At 33.2% G+C, this 14,611-nt stretch overlaps 2 protein-coding genes across 2 annotated transcripts; both read left to right on the top strand.

Moving 5' to 3' along the window:
• The first annotated feature begins 4,983 nt into the window (after window positions 1-4,983).
• On the top strand, window positions 4,984-7,063 carry LOC113869446 (ethylene-responsive transcription factor ERF118-like). The gene is made up of 2 exons (XM_027505768.1): window positions 4,984-5,295; window positions 5,387-7,063. The coding sequence occupies exon 2, from the start codon at window positions 5,600-5,602 to the stop codon at window positions 6,599-6,601; it is 1,002 nt and encodes a 333-aa protein (XP_027361569.1). The 5' UTR covers window positions 4,984-5,295; window positions 5,387-5,599; the 3' UTR covers window positions 6,602-7,063.
• Window positions 7,064-9,397: 2,334 nt separating this feature from the next.
• LOC113869783 lies at window positions 9,398-14,342 on the top strand. The gene is made up of 3 exons (XM_027506255.1): window positions 9,398-9,571; window positions 13,311-13,516; window positions 13,938-14,342. Exons 1-3 carry the CDS (start codon window positions 9,470-9,472, stop codon window positions 14,203-14,205), a joined length of 576 nt encoding a protein of 191 aa, XP_027362056.1. The 5' UTR covers window positions 9,398-9,469; the 3' UTR covers window positions 14,206-14,342.
• The last annotated feature ends 269 nt before the right edge of the window (window positions 14,343-14,611 follow it).

Here is a 14,611-nt window from a genome sequence, read left to right as displayed (position 1 = left end):
CCTTGTCTAATGTCTCTTCCTGGATTAAAACTATCAGTCATATTACCATTCCAATTAATAGATAAGGAGGAGGAAGTCACACATGTGTTAATAATCTCAAAAAATTTATGATTAAAACCAATTAACTTCAAAGTATCATAAATAAAACTCCATCTTATCTTATCATAGGCTTTTTCTAGATTCAACTTGATGATCATGTATCAGAGCTACCTTTAAGTTTATCAACAGAATGAATAAGCTCTTGCAGAATTAGAACATTATCTATATCTTGTCGGCCAGGGATAAAACTAGTCTAATATTCAGATATAATATGGGGCAAAGCTCCCCTAATTCTATTAGCAAGGACTTTAGTGATTATCTTATAACTCACATTACACAAAGATATAGGTCTAAACTGCTTTATATGTTCAGGGTTACTAATTTTAGGAATAAGAGTTGTAATAGTGTCAATTATAGCAGCAATATTATTAGGGTTATTAAAGGCATCACGCACCAAATTAAAAATACAAGGACCTAACCTATCCCAATAATATTTTAAAAAGATGGAATGCAGGCCATCAGGGCTAGGGGCCTTATGGTTTCCTATACTAAACAGGCCAGCTTTTACTTCTTCCAAAGTGAGCTCAGAATCTATAGTATTTCTATCAATATCCTCAAGGGGAGGAAAACTAGACTCTGAAAATAGAAATTGGCCTTTAGGGTTATGATCAGTATATATATCTTTAAAGTACTCAACATCACGATTTTGAAGCCAAATGGGATATATTCCCAAACGTTATTATCATCCCTAAGGACCTCAATACTTCTAATTTGTCTTCTACTAATAACAGCCATATGAAAAAAAAGTAGTATTTCTATCCCCCTTGATTTATCCAACTAGATTTATATTGGTGAAACTAGTAATTTTCCTTCTGGTCCAAAATTTTCTGATATTCCATCCATAATGATTTCATAAGCTTACTAAGAAAAGGATTATCCTCATACTCAATCTTGCCATAAATGCCCCTAATTCTGTTTAAAATTCTTTGCTTCCTTTTAAAGATATTTCCAAAAATCATTACATTCCATTCAGAGATATTATTTTAAAAATTAGAAACATTCTCCACCCAAGTTTTAGAACTGACCCAAGATTTAGTGACCTGATTACTGAAATCCTCGTGAGATAACCAAGAGGAGAGAAATTTGAAATTTTTATTTCTGGGTTTAAAATTATCTTCATTCCTAATTTTAAGCCATAACCCCACATGGTCAGACTTCATAAGAGGAATATGAATCATTGAACTATTTTGAAAAGTCATTTTCCAAAGGTCATTAACCACTACTTTGTCTATCCTTTCTCTAATGTTTCCCCTTTGTCAAGTAAAAGGGTTTCCTTTACACCCCAAATCTTGTAAGCTACAAGCATTCAGACAATCAGCAAATTGATTCATTAAGGAAATATTGGCAGGTCTGCCACCCAATTTTTCTTTTTCAAATAAAATGGAATTAAAATCACCAGCAACACACCAGGGATCCTTAATAGTTAAACTAAATTCAACTAGTAATTTCCATACGCCAGCTCTATTATTTTCTTGAGGGCTAGCATATATAGATGAGAGGAACCACACTTTCTGGCCATTATTAATTTTAAGATGTATCATAAATTTATTCTTATTTATAATAGAGACCTGAACTTTCTTAGAATTCCAGCAACATCAAAATCCTTCAGAAAAACCTATAGCATCAACTCTAACAGTTTTATCAAAGTTAAATCTTTTAGTGACCAAAATAGCTTTATCAGCCCTGATCCTAGGTTCAAAAATAGAAATAAAATCCAAGTGATAAATTATGGAAAGGTCATTTATCATTTTGGGAAAGGATTTTCCCCCAGCACCTCTACAATTAAAAAACAAGCAGTTCATAAAAACAAAACTCAAGGATGTAGATTATCTAAAGGATACTCATCAAAACCTGTTCTAATAGGGCTATGCTCAGGAGAGATTATGTTCTTTATACCAGTTTTATCTACCTCCATTAATAAAGGTGGGTCTGGAGGTTTTTCTAAATGGGGTTGGAGAGATTCTTTCTGAATCTGCCAATTAATATAAGGATTAAGCCCTATAAGATTAAGTATATTATGATTCCTTTTACAATTTTTTTGAATGCTTTTCTGAATAATAGACATAAGTCTTAAGGTTTCCATATTTTCTTGGGAGGATCTATTAACATTTTCATTCTGAGTATTAGAAGAATTACTAAGGCTATCTACCTTAATACAAGAATCTTTTTCCTTCACTGAAATAGACAATTTATTAATAGACTTGGATTTGGGAAATTTCTTGCCAATATTACTTAATTTGGGACTGTTTGGAATTTTCCTATCCATGTTATACTTAAGGCCCTTATTACTAACCTTACTACTTACAGTTTGTTCATTGACCTTTAAGTCATTTGCTTCTACAACTTGGTCTACTTCCTTATCTGAATCACCTAGAATATCAAACCTAGACCTAGCTGGGTAATCTTTTACCTTTTCAAGTTTTGGAAGGGACCCTGTGATATTAGTGTAATTGGATTTTTTCCTAAATATTTTCTTAACTAACATCCACGGTCCAAATGGATCATCCATTTTCTCAACCTCCTGACTCTTAACAATCCTAGGACTATCCTTCCTATCATTTAAATTACCCCTAAGAGATTCCTTGTTATCTCTTTGATTTATAGGGTGAGGTCTATCCATATCCATTTCCTCATGGTTATTATCCTGGAGGGCCTCACAGGAATCCTACTTATGCCCATACTTCCCACATTTAAAGCAAATGAGGTGTAATCCCTCATATTCTACTCTGAAAGTCTGTCCGAAGACTTTGAAAGTTGGAATTAACTCCCTGTTTAGATTAATTTCTACACAAATTCTGGCAAATTTACCTCTAGACTGAAGGGATGTAAAAGGGTCTATTTTTAACATGGACCCAAGACAAGATCCAACTTGCCAAAGAAATTTGTTATTATAAAGTTCTAAGGGCAAGTCTGGAATCCGAACCCAAACCGCTATTTTCTTAAGGCTAAAGTCCTTAGTTCTAAACAGAGATTTCCACCTTTGCACAAGCAAATAATGATCAAGAATCATCCAAGGTCCTTCAAATAGAGCAAGTTTATAGTCTTCTTGTTTCTAAAATTTTATTAGAAAAAAATCATTATTCAAATCCAGAATTTGTAAATACCCATTTTTTTCCCCACAAATTAATTAGTCTTTGGCTTATATAGTTAAAGTTTACTGACTTACCTAACAATTTAACTATGAGAGAGAACTTCCAAGGTGAACACCAGACTTCATAGTCGTCAAGGGGTATTTTTAGTTCAGGACAAAGATTGGGCTTGTCTGAAATTGATTCTATAGCATCATCCGTTTCAAAGGGTATATTAAAGTCTTCAAGAACTGATTTTATTATTTCATCATTGTTCAGAGTCAGATCTAGGTCATTAGACCCTAACACCTTATCTTTATAAGAAACGGAATGATTAAAAATAGGATTTGAAGACACTTAGGATAAGATTTGGTCTACTGAACAATATCCTTCGTGTATGCTTCCCTGTTGCTCCATAAGTAGCGCCTGAGACTGTATTTCTTCATTGTCCTTAACCCACTCTTTCAGATCTGGATCAACTAGACCTCGATGTTCCCCTTCAGGATACTCCACCTCTTTGCTCTTTTGCTGAGTCAATATTACAAAATATTGAGCTCCATTCATGTTCTTGGAAGGTCCTTCCATGATAATCTCTGGACCCATCTTCACTTTCTTTGTACTCTGATTCATTTGGTCAAGCTCTTTAGTAGAGCGCTTCTCCACCTCGTGACGATCCATGATTAGAAAAAAATAAGAAAAAGACGCTGAGAACAAGAAATTCTCAGCCAAGATGAGAGTTGGTATCACAAAAAAGGAAGGTCTTGATCAATCTCGAAGACGGCCAGGAAGAGAAACCCTAGCAGCACTGCCTCCTTCTTTTCTTGAAAAGAAAAAATGAATCTTGGAAAAACCCTATCTTGTCAAAATGGAGAAACTTATTTTTACTAAAAAGATTCAGATGTCCTTTTTTAATTTTTTTATAGCATAAATCTAAAAATTTGACACATTATATTCAATTAAAGATATATTTCTATTTTGAATAAATCAAAATTTAAAATTATTATAACTTTAATTAATTTAAAATTAATTTAATTTTTTTAAAATAATGATGTTAACAGTTTTTATCTTTCAAAAATTCCTTCTCAATCACTTAAAAAAATTATATATATACATAGAAGATCATTTAATTAAAAAAGATAACGTCAGAATTTAATATTAAAAAAAAGATAACGTTAGAATTTAATTGCGTAACCTAAACATAATTAATTTTGCACTTTTTTCTAATTATTTATGAAAGTTTAATTAAAAGAACTAAAATAAAGTATGGCAAAAAAAAGAATAATAAGAAGAAAATATTTAAGTTTGTGATAAAAAAAATAATAAATCTGCATATTAAAAGCAAAGAAATAGTAAATACAGTTGTTGTAGAAGATATTGATTATTGACATAATGTAATGACGAAAACGGCGAGTACCCGAGAAGTCCATAGAAAAGAGAGGAGAGAGAGTGAGAGTGTGTTCAGTGTAAAACCACTGAAAAACTGAGAAAGAAAGAGACGAGGGAGAGAAAAATAGGGTGGGAGCCAGCCACCGTAACAGTGAATATTCGCAAACAAGACAAGGTATTAAAATTTTTACCATGAAAAAGTCTTGATTCTCGTCGACACATAAACAAGGTTGTGCTACTTTTTAAAATACAATTGGTCTGTTTAATGTTTTCATTGAGATTTGCGTCTGTTCAATCCGTGTACCAAAGTCGCCGCTTTTTACCTTTTGTTTTTTCTGTTAACCCAGCATAGGTAACAGATCGGTTATTAAAAATAATTGTAATACAAAATTAGTCATTTTGACAGAAAAATCCTAGCCATAGATTTATAATCTCTTCATCTCTAAATTCTTTGTTTACTGTGTTTCTCTATATATTGCCCAGACACTGTGTTTACCTTTCTCTTTTTTTGGCAATTGAAGAGACAGGGTTAGAGGGAGAGTGGCTTAGTTTTAATATTGGGATTTCTGTGAGGAATTCATTGAAGGAGGAAACGCAGAAGATTTATGTCGTCTGGTTTTTATCATTTGGAAGTAGTGATTGGAGCTCTGTTGCAGCTCTGGTTTGTTTATGCTTTTGCTTGCTGCATGCTTCTGTCTCTGGTGTTGAATACAGCCGTTTCGATGAGTTTGAGGCCCAAACGGTATGTCGTTTTTCTTGCTTGTGTTTTTGGATTCTCGGATGGATTTGTTGTTTGAATTTATATATATATTTTTTCATGTTTTTGTTTATAGGACTAGTTACGGAGTTGTGGTTTGCTACGGAGGCTTTCAAATAAAAAAATTTGCTGATTTCTTCCTCCTTCTGAGAGTGGATCTCACTTGATATTCTTGTAATTCTGAGCGTTATTTTTTATTTAAAAAAAAAAATTGGTTTTGTTTTGTTTTTGTTTTCTTAATTTTCTGGGTATTTTGAGGGGTTTTGTGGGTTTTAACCCAGTTTTCACCATGCTGGAGCCTCTCAATCAATCAACTAAAAAGTTGAAGAAGCTCAAGCACAAGTGTAATCCATGTCATGAATCCAAGATGATAAGAAAATTGCGCATCATTTGGGAAGATCCTGATGCCACTGACCCTTCATCAGATGAAGATGAGGGCGTTGAGAACAGCAAGAAGATGAAGAGAACCGTGCGTGAGCTTCCTCTTCCACTTGTTTCAGTTGACACTGTCACTGCACATGAGGCTAGTGCTGAGAGCTCAAGCAATGATGGGTTGAACAAGATAGCCAAAACCCCATCAATGAAGAGGCAATCTTGTGGCAAATACAAAGGTGTTAGAATGAGAAAATGGGGCAAATGGGCTGCAGAGATTCGTGACCCTTTCAGAGGTGCACGTCTCTGGTTGGGCACTTTCAACACTGCAGAAGAGGCTTCCCAAGCCTATGAGACCAAAAGGCTTGAATTTGAAGCCATGGCCAAGGCTTTATCTGATGTGAAGAGCAACAAGAATAGCAACCACAATGATGTTGTTTCTGTTGAAAACATGGATGCCCAAGAAAAGAACAACACTTCCGACTATTGTGTTTCTTCTGGTGCAGCTTCTGTTTCAGACTCCAAGTCTGTTACTTTGGATGACTCAGAGAGTGGTGTATTGTCACATACATCACCATATTCTGAGCGGGAATTGGAGGCCTCTGCTTCCAATTTGATTCGCGGTGCCAAGATACTGAGCAATGAAGTTGTTGAGACCAGTGATCTGGTGGCTGAATTTGCAGAGCTGGAAATACCCGATTTGAGTGTGTTGAATGTGCCATCACCATCTGCTGATTGGTTGGTGTTTGACGGTTTTGAGCAGAGCTATGATGATGATCTTGGTGGCTTGGAGGACATTCAGATTTGTGGTTTTGATGACAATGGGCATAGTGAGCTTCCTGATTTCGATTTTGATGACTTTGGTGCTGATGAGTTTGCTGGTTGGATTGAAGAACCCCTCAATATACCATGCGTATAAATTTTGCAGCTGTAGAGGAATGAGCTATCCTAGAGAGTCCTACTAGTACTACTATTATTACTACATTATAAGTTTTGGGCTATTGTTTAGAAGTGCTATAGCAGTGAGATCTCAGGACAAAACTAGTTCCTGAGAGAGTTGTTTTTGTAAGTTGAGTTTTAATTTATTTGTTTCTTGAGGGAGATGTATGTAGGATCAATGTGAGGTAAAAGGTGGAATGCCTTGGGTTTTCTTGTGCTACTGGAGCCGTCCAAGGGTTCTCCAAAATACTATTATCCATGAAAGTTGTTCTGTGGCAGAGTGTAGAAGACTGTCTACCCATAAAAAATGCTTTGATTGCAAATATGTGTGAACTTGTTTTTTTTCCGTGTTGGACGATTTGCATTAACCATTTTTTATCCCTTTCTCTTTTGTGGAATCTTTTGGCTTTCTTTGAAAAAAGTTGTTCCTCCCTACTTTTTTTTTATTATGTTTTTCTGTTCTCTGTACTTAAAATATTACTTTTGTTTTTATTCATATGTATTTATATATCTAGGGAAATGGCGAAAATTCTTTTATTATTTGTTTCAATAGTTTAAAAGTAAAAAAGGTGATTCTTATTATCGTTCATTGCATATAAACAGGGGTAATATTAGTTAAAAATAAAAAGTAAAAGTTTGTCGTTTAAATTATGATTGAAAAAAAGATTTTATTAACCTAAAGCTGAGTTTAAAAATTCATAAATAAATTTTTTTTATGAAAATATATATAATTATTGTATTAAAGTTATAAAAATATAATAAATATTTTTTTAATAAAATTTTATTATTATTAATTATTTATCTTCAGTTTTAGATAATAAAATCTTTAAAAAAAATAAAATTTATATAAAATAATGGTTAATATTGATAATTTTTAATAAAATTTATATAAAATAATAGTTAATATTGATAATTTTTAGTGTGGGGGAGAGTGAGACAGAGAGTTAAATTTTGAGAATGGTGGGAACAGAAAAGTAATAGAAATGCAGAAAGTGGGGCCAAAAGTATTGTGTTTTCACCAAAGAAAGGATATCGTCAACCACAGGCAGCCAAAGATGTATCCCAATTCAGGGAATTCTTTGCCAGCTGTATACCATTCCCCCTCCTCATTTATTAGGGAACCGTTACTGCTACTTTCACAAGTCAATTTTATATAATTTTAAATTATTTTAGTTAATAACAAATACTTTAGAAATTAATTTTTTATTCAAATTTGTAACATTTAATATTATTTTTATATTAAATTTTATGATATCTTTTTATTTATTATATATAATTTTTTTTTATCATGGAGGCTTACATCTACTTTATAAAAATTGTTTTTCTTACACCGGTCTAAAAATACAAGTTATTGAAAAGAGAATAATGTAAAACATAACATAAACGTAAAAAAATATTATTATTGTTATTAGTTAATATATTGAAAATATTAGTATAACAATAACACTTTAAATTTTTAAAAACAAGTTTTACAATAAACTGTTTAAATAATTGATATAATAGTATTTTTAACGAGAATGTTGCTTGATTAAACAGTTATAATTATTTGATATCCCCAAGTGTTATCGAAAGTGAGAATGTTGGTGGATTGAAAAATATGAAGAGAAGTAGTAACTGAAAAGTCATTAAATTATTTTCAGTCTTTTATTGTTTTATAATAGAAAAGATTTAAAACGAAAAAAAAAAAGGAGAGAACTAAAGATAATATATAAAGACTAAAAAAACTGAAAAAAGAGAGACGAGAATAGAAAAAAAGTACAAAAATTAGAAACTACAAATTTATTAAAGTGTAAAATAAATACGTTAACATAAAAAATATTTCTTTCAACATTTTTTACGAGACTCTTTCAATTTTTTTAATAAATTTTAATATAAGTCTCCTTATAAAATTTGTAAAATATTTTTTATTTTTATATTTTGATTTCCTAAATAATATTTTTAAATTTTAAACAATTATTATACTAATATTTAATTCTAAATAATAATAAAATTGAATCTTATGATTAATTTTATAATTAAGAACAAATTTTTAAACTGTATAATTTAATTATGAGTTTTTACCAACGAGTGTCTTAAGAATTAGTTAAACATAAAAATGAAAAATTATCAAAGGATAATATTTTAAAAATTACAAAAATATAAAAACTTTTTAAAAATCGTTAGTTCAGTAACATATTTTGGTATTTTAAATTTTTTATTATTCTTTAAAAATCGAATTTTTATTATATTTTTTATAAAATTGACTTTTTATTATTTTTCTATTATTACTTATAAATAAAAATTTGTTAGGGATAATTTTTGAATTTTTCTAATTTTTAAAAAATAGTATGTTTTGGTATATATATATATATTTTAAATTTTATATAAAAATTAAATTTAAATAAATAATATTTTTTATTAAAAATTATATAAAATATAAAATAATATTTTTTTGACCTTTTTAATAAAATGTTTTAATTTCTTAATCAAACTGAAGGTTTTAATGAAAGAAATTCGTGGTTGTCCACGTAAATGATAACACTCGAGGAGCGTGGAAAGCACCGGCATTTCTGTTTGCCTCTCTTCTCTTTTACACCGTTGGCTCCTTCCTCCCTACTACCTACCCATCGAACGGAACGTATAATACAATTTCCTTTTCGGCGCGTGGGTCCAACATTCTGCTATCTCTCCCCAACAGCTTTATCGTAAAATCAAACATAGCTTTAAAAAAAGTAGTCACTAAACACAGTCACACTTGTTGTACTGCACCCCTACGCTGTCCCTTTCTATCTCTCTACTCTACTCTTTAGCTCAACTCAACAACACAAAGAAACCCATTTTGCAGTGAAAGCTCTCGCCGCAGCTAGAGATGGCAGAGGGAAGAGGGTCCACTCTAGTTCACATTTTGGTTGTCCTTTTGAGTTTGGTTGCATTTGGCTTTGCCATTGCCGCCGAGAGAAGAAGAAGCGTCGTAAGTTTCTCACTCTTTCTCTGTTAATTTGCATTGCTGTGTTATGGTTATCTTTTTCACTCTTATTTCTCTTTCTCCTCGCTTCTGTTATTTGTGTGCTAAGAAAATTGCTAATAGCTTAGCAATTAGTCATAGATCTATTTTAGACTCTGTTTGAACATTAAGATAGGGACATTTACCTGTATTGTATGGAATCTTCTCGAACTTGTTTGGGAAACAAAGTGTGGGAGAGATGAAGATGAGGAGTGTTTGAGCGAAGAATTTTCTTCAAAATTAGATCCCATTCCGTAGAAATATAATTGTAAATTTCGCAGCTTACCTAAATTCTGTTAGTGGTGAACAATTATTGTGGAATTTCCTTTTTAACGTTCATTTTTCTGAAGACAATTGTTTCCTACATGGTCACTTGCATTCATCGCCCTTAACGTTTTTGCTCCTCAAAGAAGGTGGAAATAATGGTTTTGAATATTGAGCATTGTGTTTCTGAAATAACTAGTGTAGTAGAATGATAACTATTCAAAATGTTTTCTTAGTTCAGTGGTTAAGAAATTAAAAATAGAAACCATAAATGAAGGCACAAGCAGCTCTATAGCATGGGCATATCGTTTTGAGTTGTTAACTATTGGGGACAGGTTCATGCTGAGTATGCCCGGATACTTGTCAAAATTGGTTTATTTTATTCTATGTTTTTGAAAATGTAGCTACGCAACTTAGGTATGATTCTAAGGAGACTAGGTGTGAGTTAAGGTATGGCTAAGTAACTACTTTCTTCTTTTAGGAATAAGGGTAATTTAATAAAGAGCAATAAATGGTATTTTAATTCCTTAATTTGTTGACCAAAAATAAAATCCTTAATTTTCACACGGTAACAAAAACCATAGACAAAATGTAGTAACCTAGCACACGAAAGAAAATTAAAGTAACCTAATCTGTTTATTTGGAATTAATTGTCAAGTCAGTAGACCATAAATGACATTTTTGGGGTTGAGTGCATCTGGAACTGCTGTGCAGAAGTTGTTAGGAACCCAGAAACAGAAATGTAGATAGAATGCTACTGTTGTTGTGATAGGGGTTATATTATGAGCTTGACAGTAGAACAATTCCCTGCTTTAGAGGTCAGGAAAGGTACCTCCAGAAATTAAGGGGGAAACAGATTTTTGGAATAATTCTTCTTTGACCCTTTTCATTCATTCCATTCTCTTTATAGTAGTGCATACATATGAAGGAAACAATGGATACTGACAAAACAAAATAACAAACCCAGTCATTGGGTGGCAACACAGCTAATATATCAAATCTCAAAGAAATCACTAAAATCTTCCCAGGGAAGTGGGCGTTTAAGGATCCTCTTGAGGCTTGTCTCCCTCAGCAGAATCAATCTTTATCACCTCAGGTTCTTTTGGGGCAGAATTCATTGGGCTCAAGATGCTATCATATTGAATGACAAAAAAAATAGGAGAGAATTCTCTTCCACAGGGTTTCCCCTTCAGAAGTGTTAACTTTTTCTACAAAATAGCTCTTGCTCAATTCCCTGATGACAGTTTTGAATGGTTCCTCTTCTCTTACTACTATAACTGTTCATTACTACTTTTTCCCCTTCCCTTCTTTCCTAGCATAAGTAAATTTAAGTGTATCTTAAATAGAGGCATGATGAGTGAAATGGGAATCTGGTGTTATTTTCTAGAAAATTGATCATACTCAGCAAATCTTTTGAAATATTGTTGCTTTTGGTACAAACAATCATTGGGTAAATTTTATGATAATTGATAAGAACTTTTGGAGAACTACACCACAAAGGGTAACTGTTATAGTTGGAGAGTGTAAGACTTTATATACCCCACACTAGAATCCATTACTTCCAATTTAGGACCCAAGTCTCATACCTTGCAATTGAATTCTATCATCTTACCATCATTCTGTCAGTATGATATGGCACAGCTGTGAGCATAGTGTAACAAAGACTTTGGTTACTTAATTCATCATCATACTATAGAAAACTCATGCCTACTTGCAGCTGTGTAAATGATGACAAGATAATAGGAAAATCCACAGCTGGTTCCAGTCTTTATATTTTATTCAAATATTCTACATATAAGTGTTATCTTTTCCCTACTACACCCAGAATAGCTCCATGTAAAGGGGTGATGAGCATTTACTCTGCCTCTTGGCAAGTATTGCAACATCAGCAATGATCTTGTCTCTTAATGTCCGACGGTAAAAGTACTGTGCCTGTGATCCTTGGGCGTAGAGGTGCTACAGTACAGGGATTGGGCTCAATCTTTTATGTCTGAATCAATTACAGGCTTGTTTGCCCCAATTCATTTGAACTTTTCTTTGATCAAGTTTGGGCTTGGCTCTGTTGCACCAATTCTTGAACAAAGATTTAGATTGGCTGTTGTTTCGAGCCCTGAATAAGAAAGGATTTTTTTGCCTGGTCCAGTAGGGCCTGAAGCACAATTTGGGCTGGTTAGCCCATTTACTCCCATAATCTCCAAAAGCTTCATCTATCCGGAATTGATTGTGGCTACCTGCAGCTGTGACAGCAATGGTATATTCTTTCTGTTCCCACGAATATCTAACAGGGCAACTTAATTTCCGTGATTGTGGACTAAAGGCTGAGTTTGAGAGTTGGATTGTATCTAATTGACGAGACAGTTGCCCATCATCCAATCTTTTAATCTCAATAGCTATCTCTCTTAATGGCTTGAACTTGAACATATCATTTGCACTGGCAATCTTATTTTTGAGACCACCATTAAATCCACCGTCAAAGACCTTTTTGGCCATCCAATAGTTTAATCTCAATCTTGGTAGCTCTTGTAGCATTTGATGCAAGTGAGCTCTTTCGAAATATGGATTAGGTTCTCTTTGTAATCTCTATAGTCAATGCAACTGCTCTTGGAAAACAAGTCACCTTGAAACACTTGATGTTTCTTCTTGCCCTTCTGCTAGTGTGACCCTTCTTTGCCACTTCCGCTTCCATATGAACAGGGAGACCAATCTGAGGCTGCTAAAGGTACTTGTTGATCTATTGGTGTTACTTTCTAATGAAAGAATAACTTCAAGCAATGGATCCACTTAGTGGGCCTGGTGCCAGAATCACAAGAAATCATATCTCATGTCCCTTGTCCTGCACAAATACCTATGTTCCTTGCAATACCTCCCTGTTTTTGGTTGTCTTCTTAAGAGGGTACACACACACACACCCCTATCGAGTTTACTATATCTCCTATTTTTTCTCCCTCAGTCTCAATATGTCTATTGGTTTGAATGTGACTTTATTGTATCTTCTTGTGTTAAAAGCTGAATTCATTGAAGTGTTCAAGATGATATTCTGTAAGGTAGTTTTTTACATCCTTTTCGTGGATTAACATGCATTCAACACAACTTGCTGTCTTGTTTGTGGTTTGTTTGAACAGCTATGGATTCAAAATGAGAACAGATTTCAAAGGTAAATAAATTATAATATATAAAATGATAAAAAAACTCTGAAGAAAATTTCTACTGTCATAATTCCCAGTCATGGACATCGTGCATCTTTTGACCCTATAAATCACAGCCACACTTGCATAATTGGGAGAGGTTAGACTCAATTAACCACATATGCCTCCTATACCCATCAGCTAATATTTTTGCAGTCGATGTTGTTTCAAATGTGGTGTACTTTATTCATTTAGTCAACAATGTTCTTGTTAATGTGCATTGACTTGGGCCCCTTTTCTTTGCCCTTGCTTGACAGGGAATCATGCGCAAAAATGAAGCCACAAATGAAACATATTGTGTCTACAATTCAGATGTTGCTACTGGTTATGGAGTGGGGGCTTTCCTCTTTCTTCTTTCAGGTGAATCACTGCTTATGGGAGTGACAAAGTGCATGTGCTTTGGGAGGCCGTTAACACCTGGGGGAAATCGAGCATGGTCTATTATATATTTTATCTCTTCTTGGTAAGGATCTTAAATTCGTACATTGACAATTTTTATTTCATCTGAGCATACATACTGATATTGAAGAAGCTAAAATATTGTGTTAAGAATGATATATTCTTAAAATGTCTACTCTGTGACTCTAGTGAAAATAGTTATTGGAGATTTCATTATTTGGTTAATCTCTGATGGTTTAATTATTTGATTTATAAAGTAATCCCTCACCCTTTTTACCCTTAACTTTGGTTAAAGGTAGACTTTGAAATATTATTTTACTGCACAACATATGTTGTTTTTTTTTTTTTTTGTCTTTATTCATGTTAAGCTTCCAGTCCCGACGACTAACAAAAATATTACTCATTAAACACCACAATATTGTTGTGGTCATGCTCTTAAGCATTGAATCATTTGAGTTTCAACGTTGCATTTTGTGCATTCCCAGGGTCACTTTTCTGGTAGCAGAATCATGCTTGATAGCAGGTGCAACCAAGAATGCTTACCACACCAAATACCGTGGAATGATTTATGCTCAGAACTTCTCGTGTGAAGCCTTGAGGAAAGGTGTCTTTGTTGCTGGGGCAGTTTTTGTTGTTGCAACCATGATTCTTAACGTATACTATTACATGTACTTCACAAAGGCAACTACTAAACCAGTTTCTCATAAGGCGAATCGGGTGAGCTCCACGGTTGGAATGACTGGATATGCATGATGGACCTTGGGTGAAGGGGTATCAAATTTTGAGGCTTAATTTCAATGGATGTCTCTATAATCGTCACTAGTAAAACAGTGATTTTCAGTTTGGTTTTTGTTAGTTAATGGGTGTTTATATATTGTGGATGTTACTGATCAGAAACAAGTTATAGCCTATATCTATAAATACCAAATTTAGGTAAAAGAGGTTCTCGTCATTTTATCAGATTTCAGATAACCTTTGCATTCAAAGTGTGTTAACATATTTGAGCCTATTTTTACCTCAAATAGAATTGGGACTTTCGAAAGCCTTGGTATTGATTTGAGGATGAGCAGAATTGGAGGCTACTTTCACATAATCAAATCCGATGAAATAGATCTTGTTTTTCAAATATTTAGGGCAACAAATTAGGACATGTGACAAC

Source organism: Abrus precatorius, unplaced genomic scaffold (assembly GCF_003935025.1).
Source record: "Abrus precatorius isolate BTA unplaced genomic scaffold, Abrus_2018 Scaffold6, whole genome shotgun sequence".
Classification (NCBI taxonomy): Eukaryota; Viridiplantae; Streptophyta; class Magnoliopsida; order Fabales; family Fabaceae; genus Abrus; species Abrus precatorius.
Note: the sequence above shows the minus strand (reverse complement) of the source record. Positions and strands in the feature narration are given on the sequence as shown.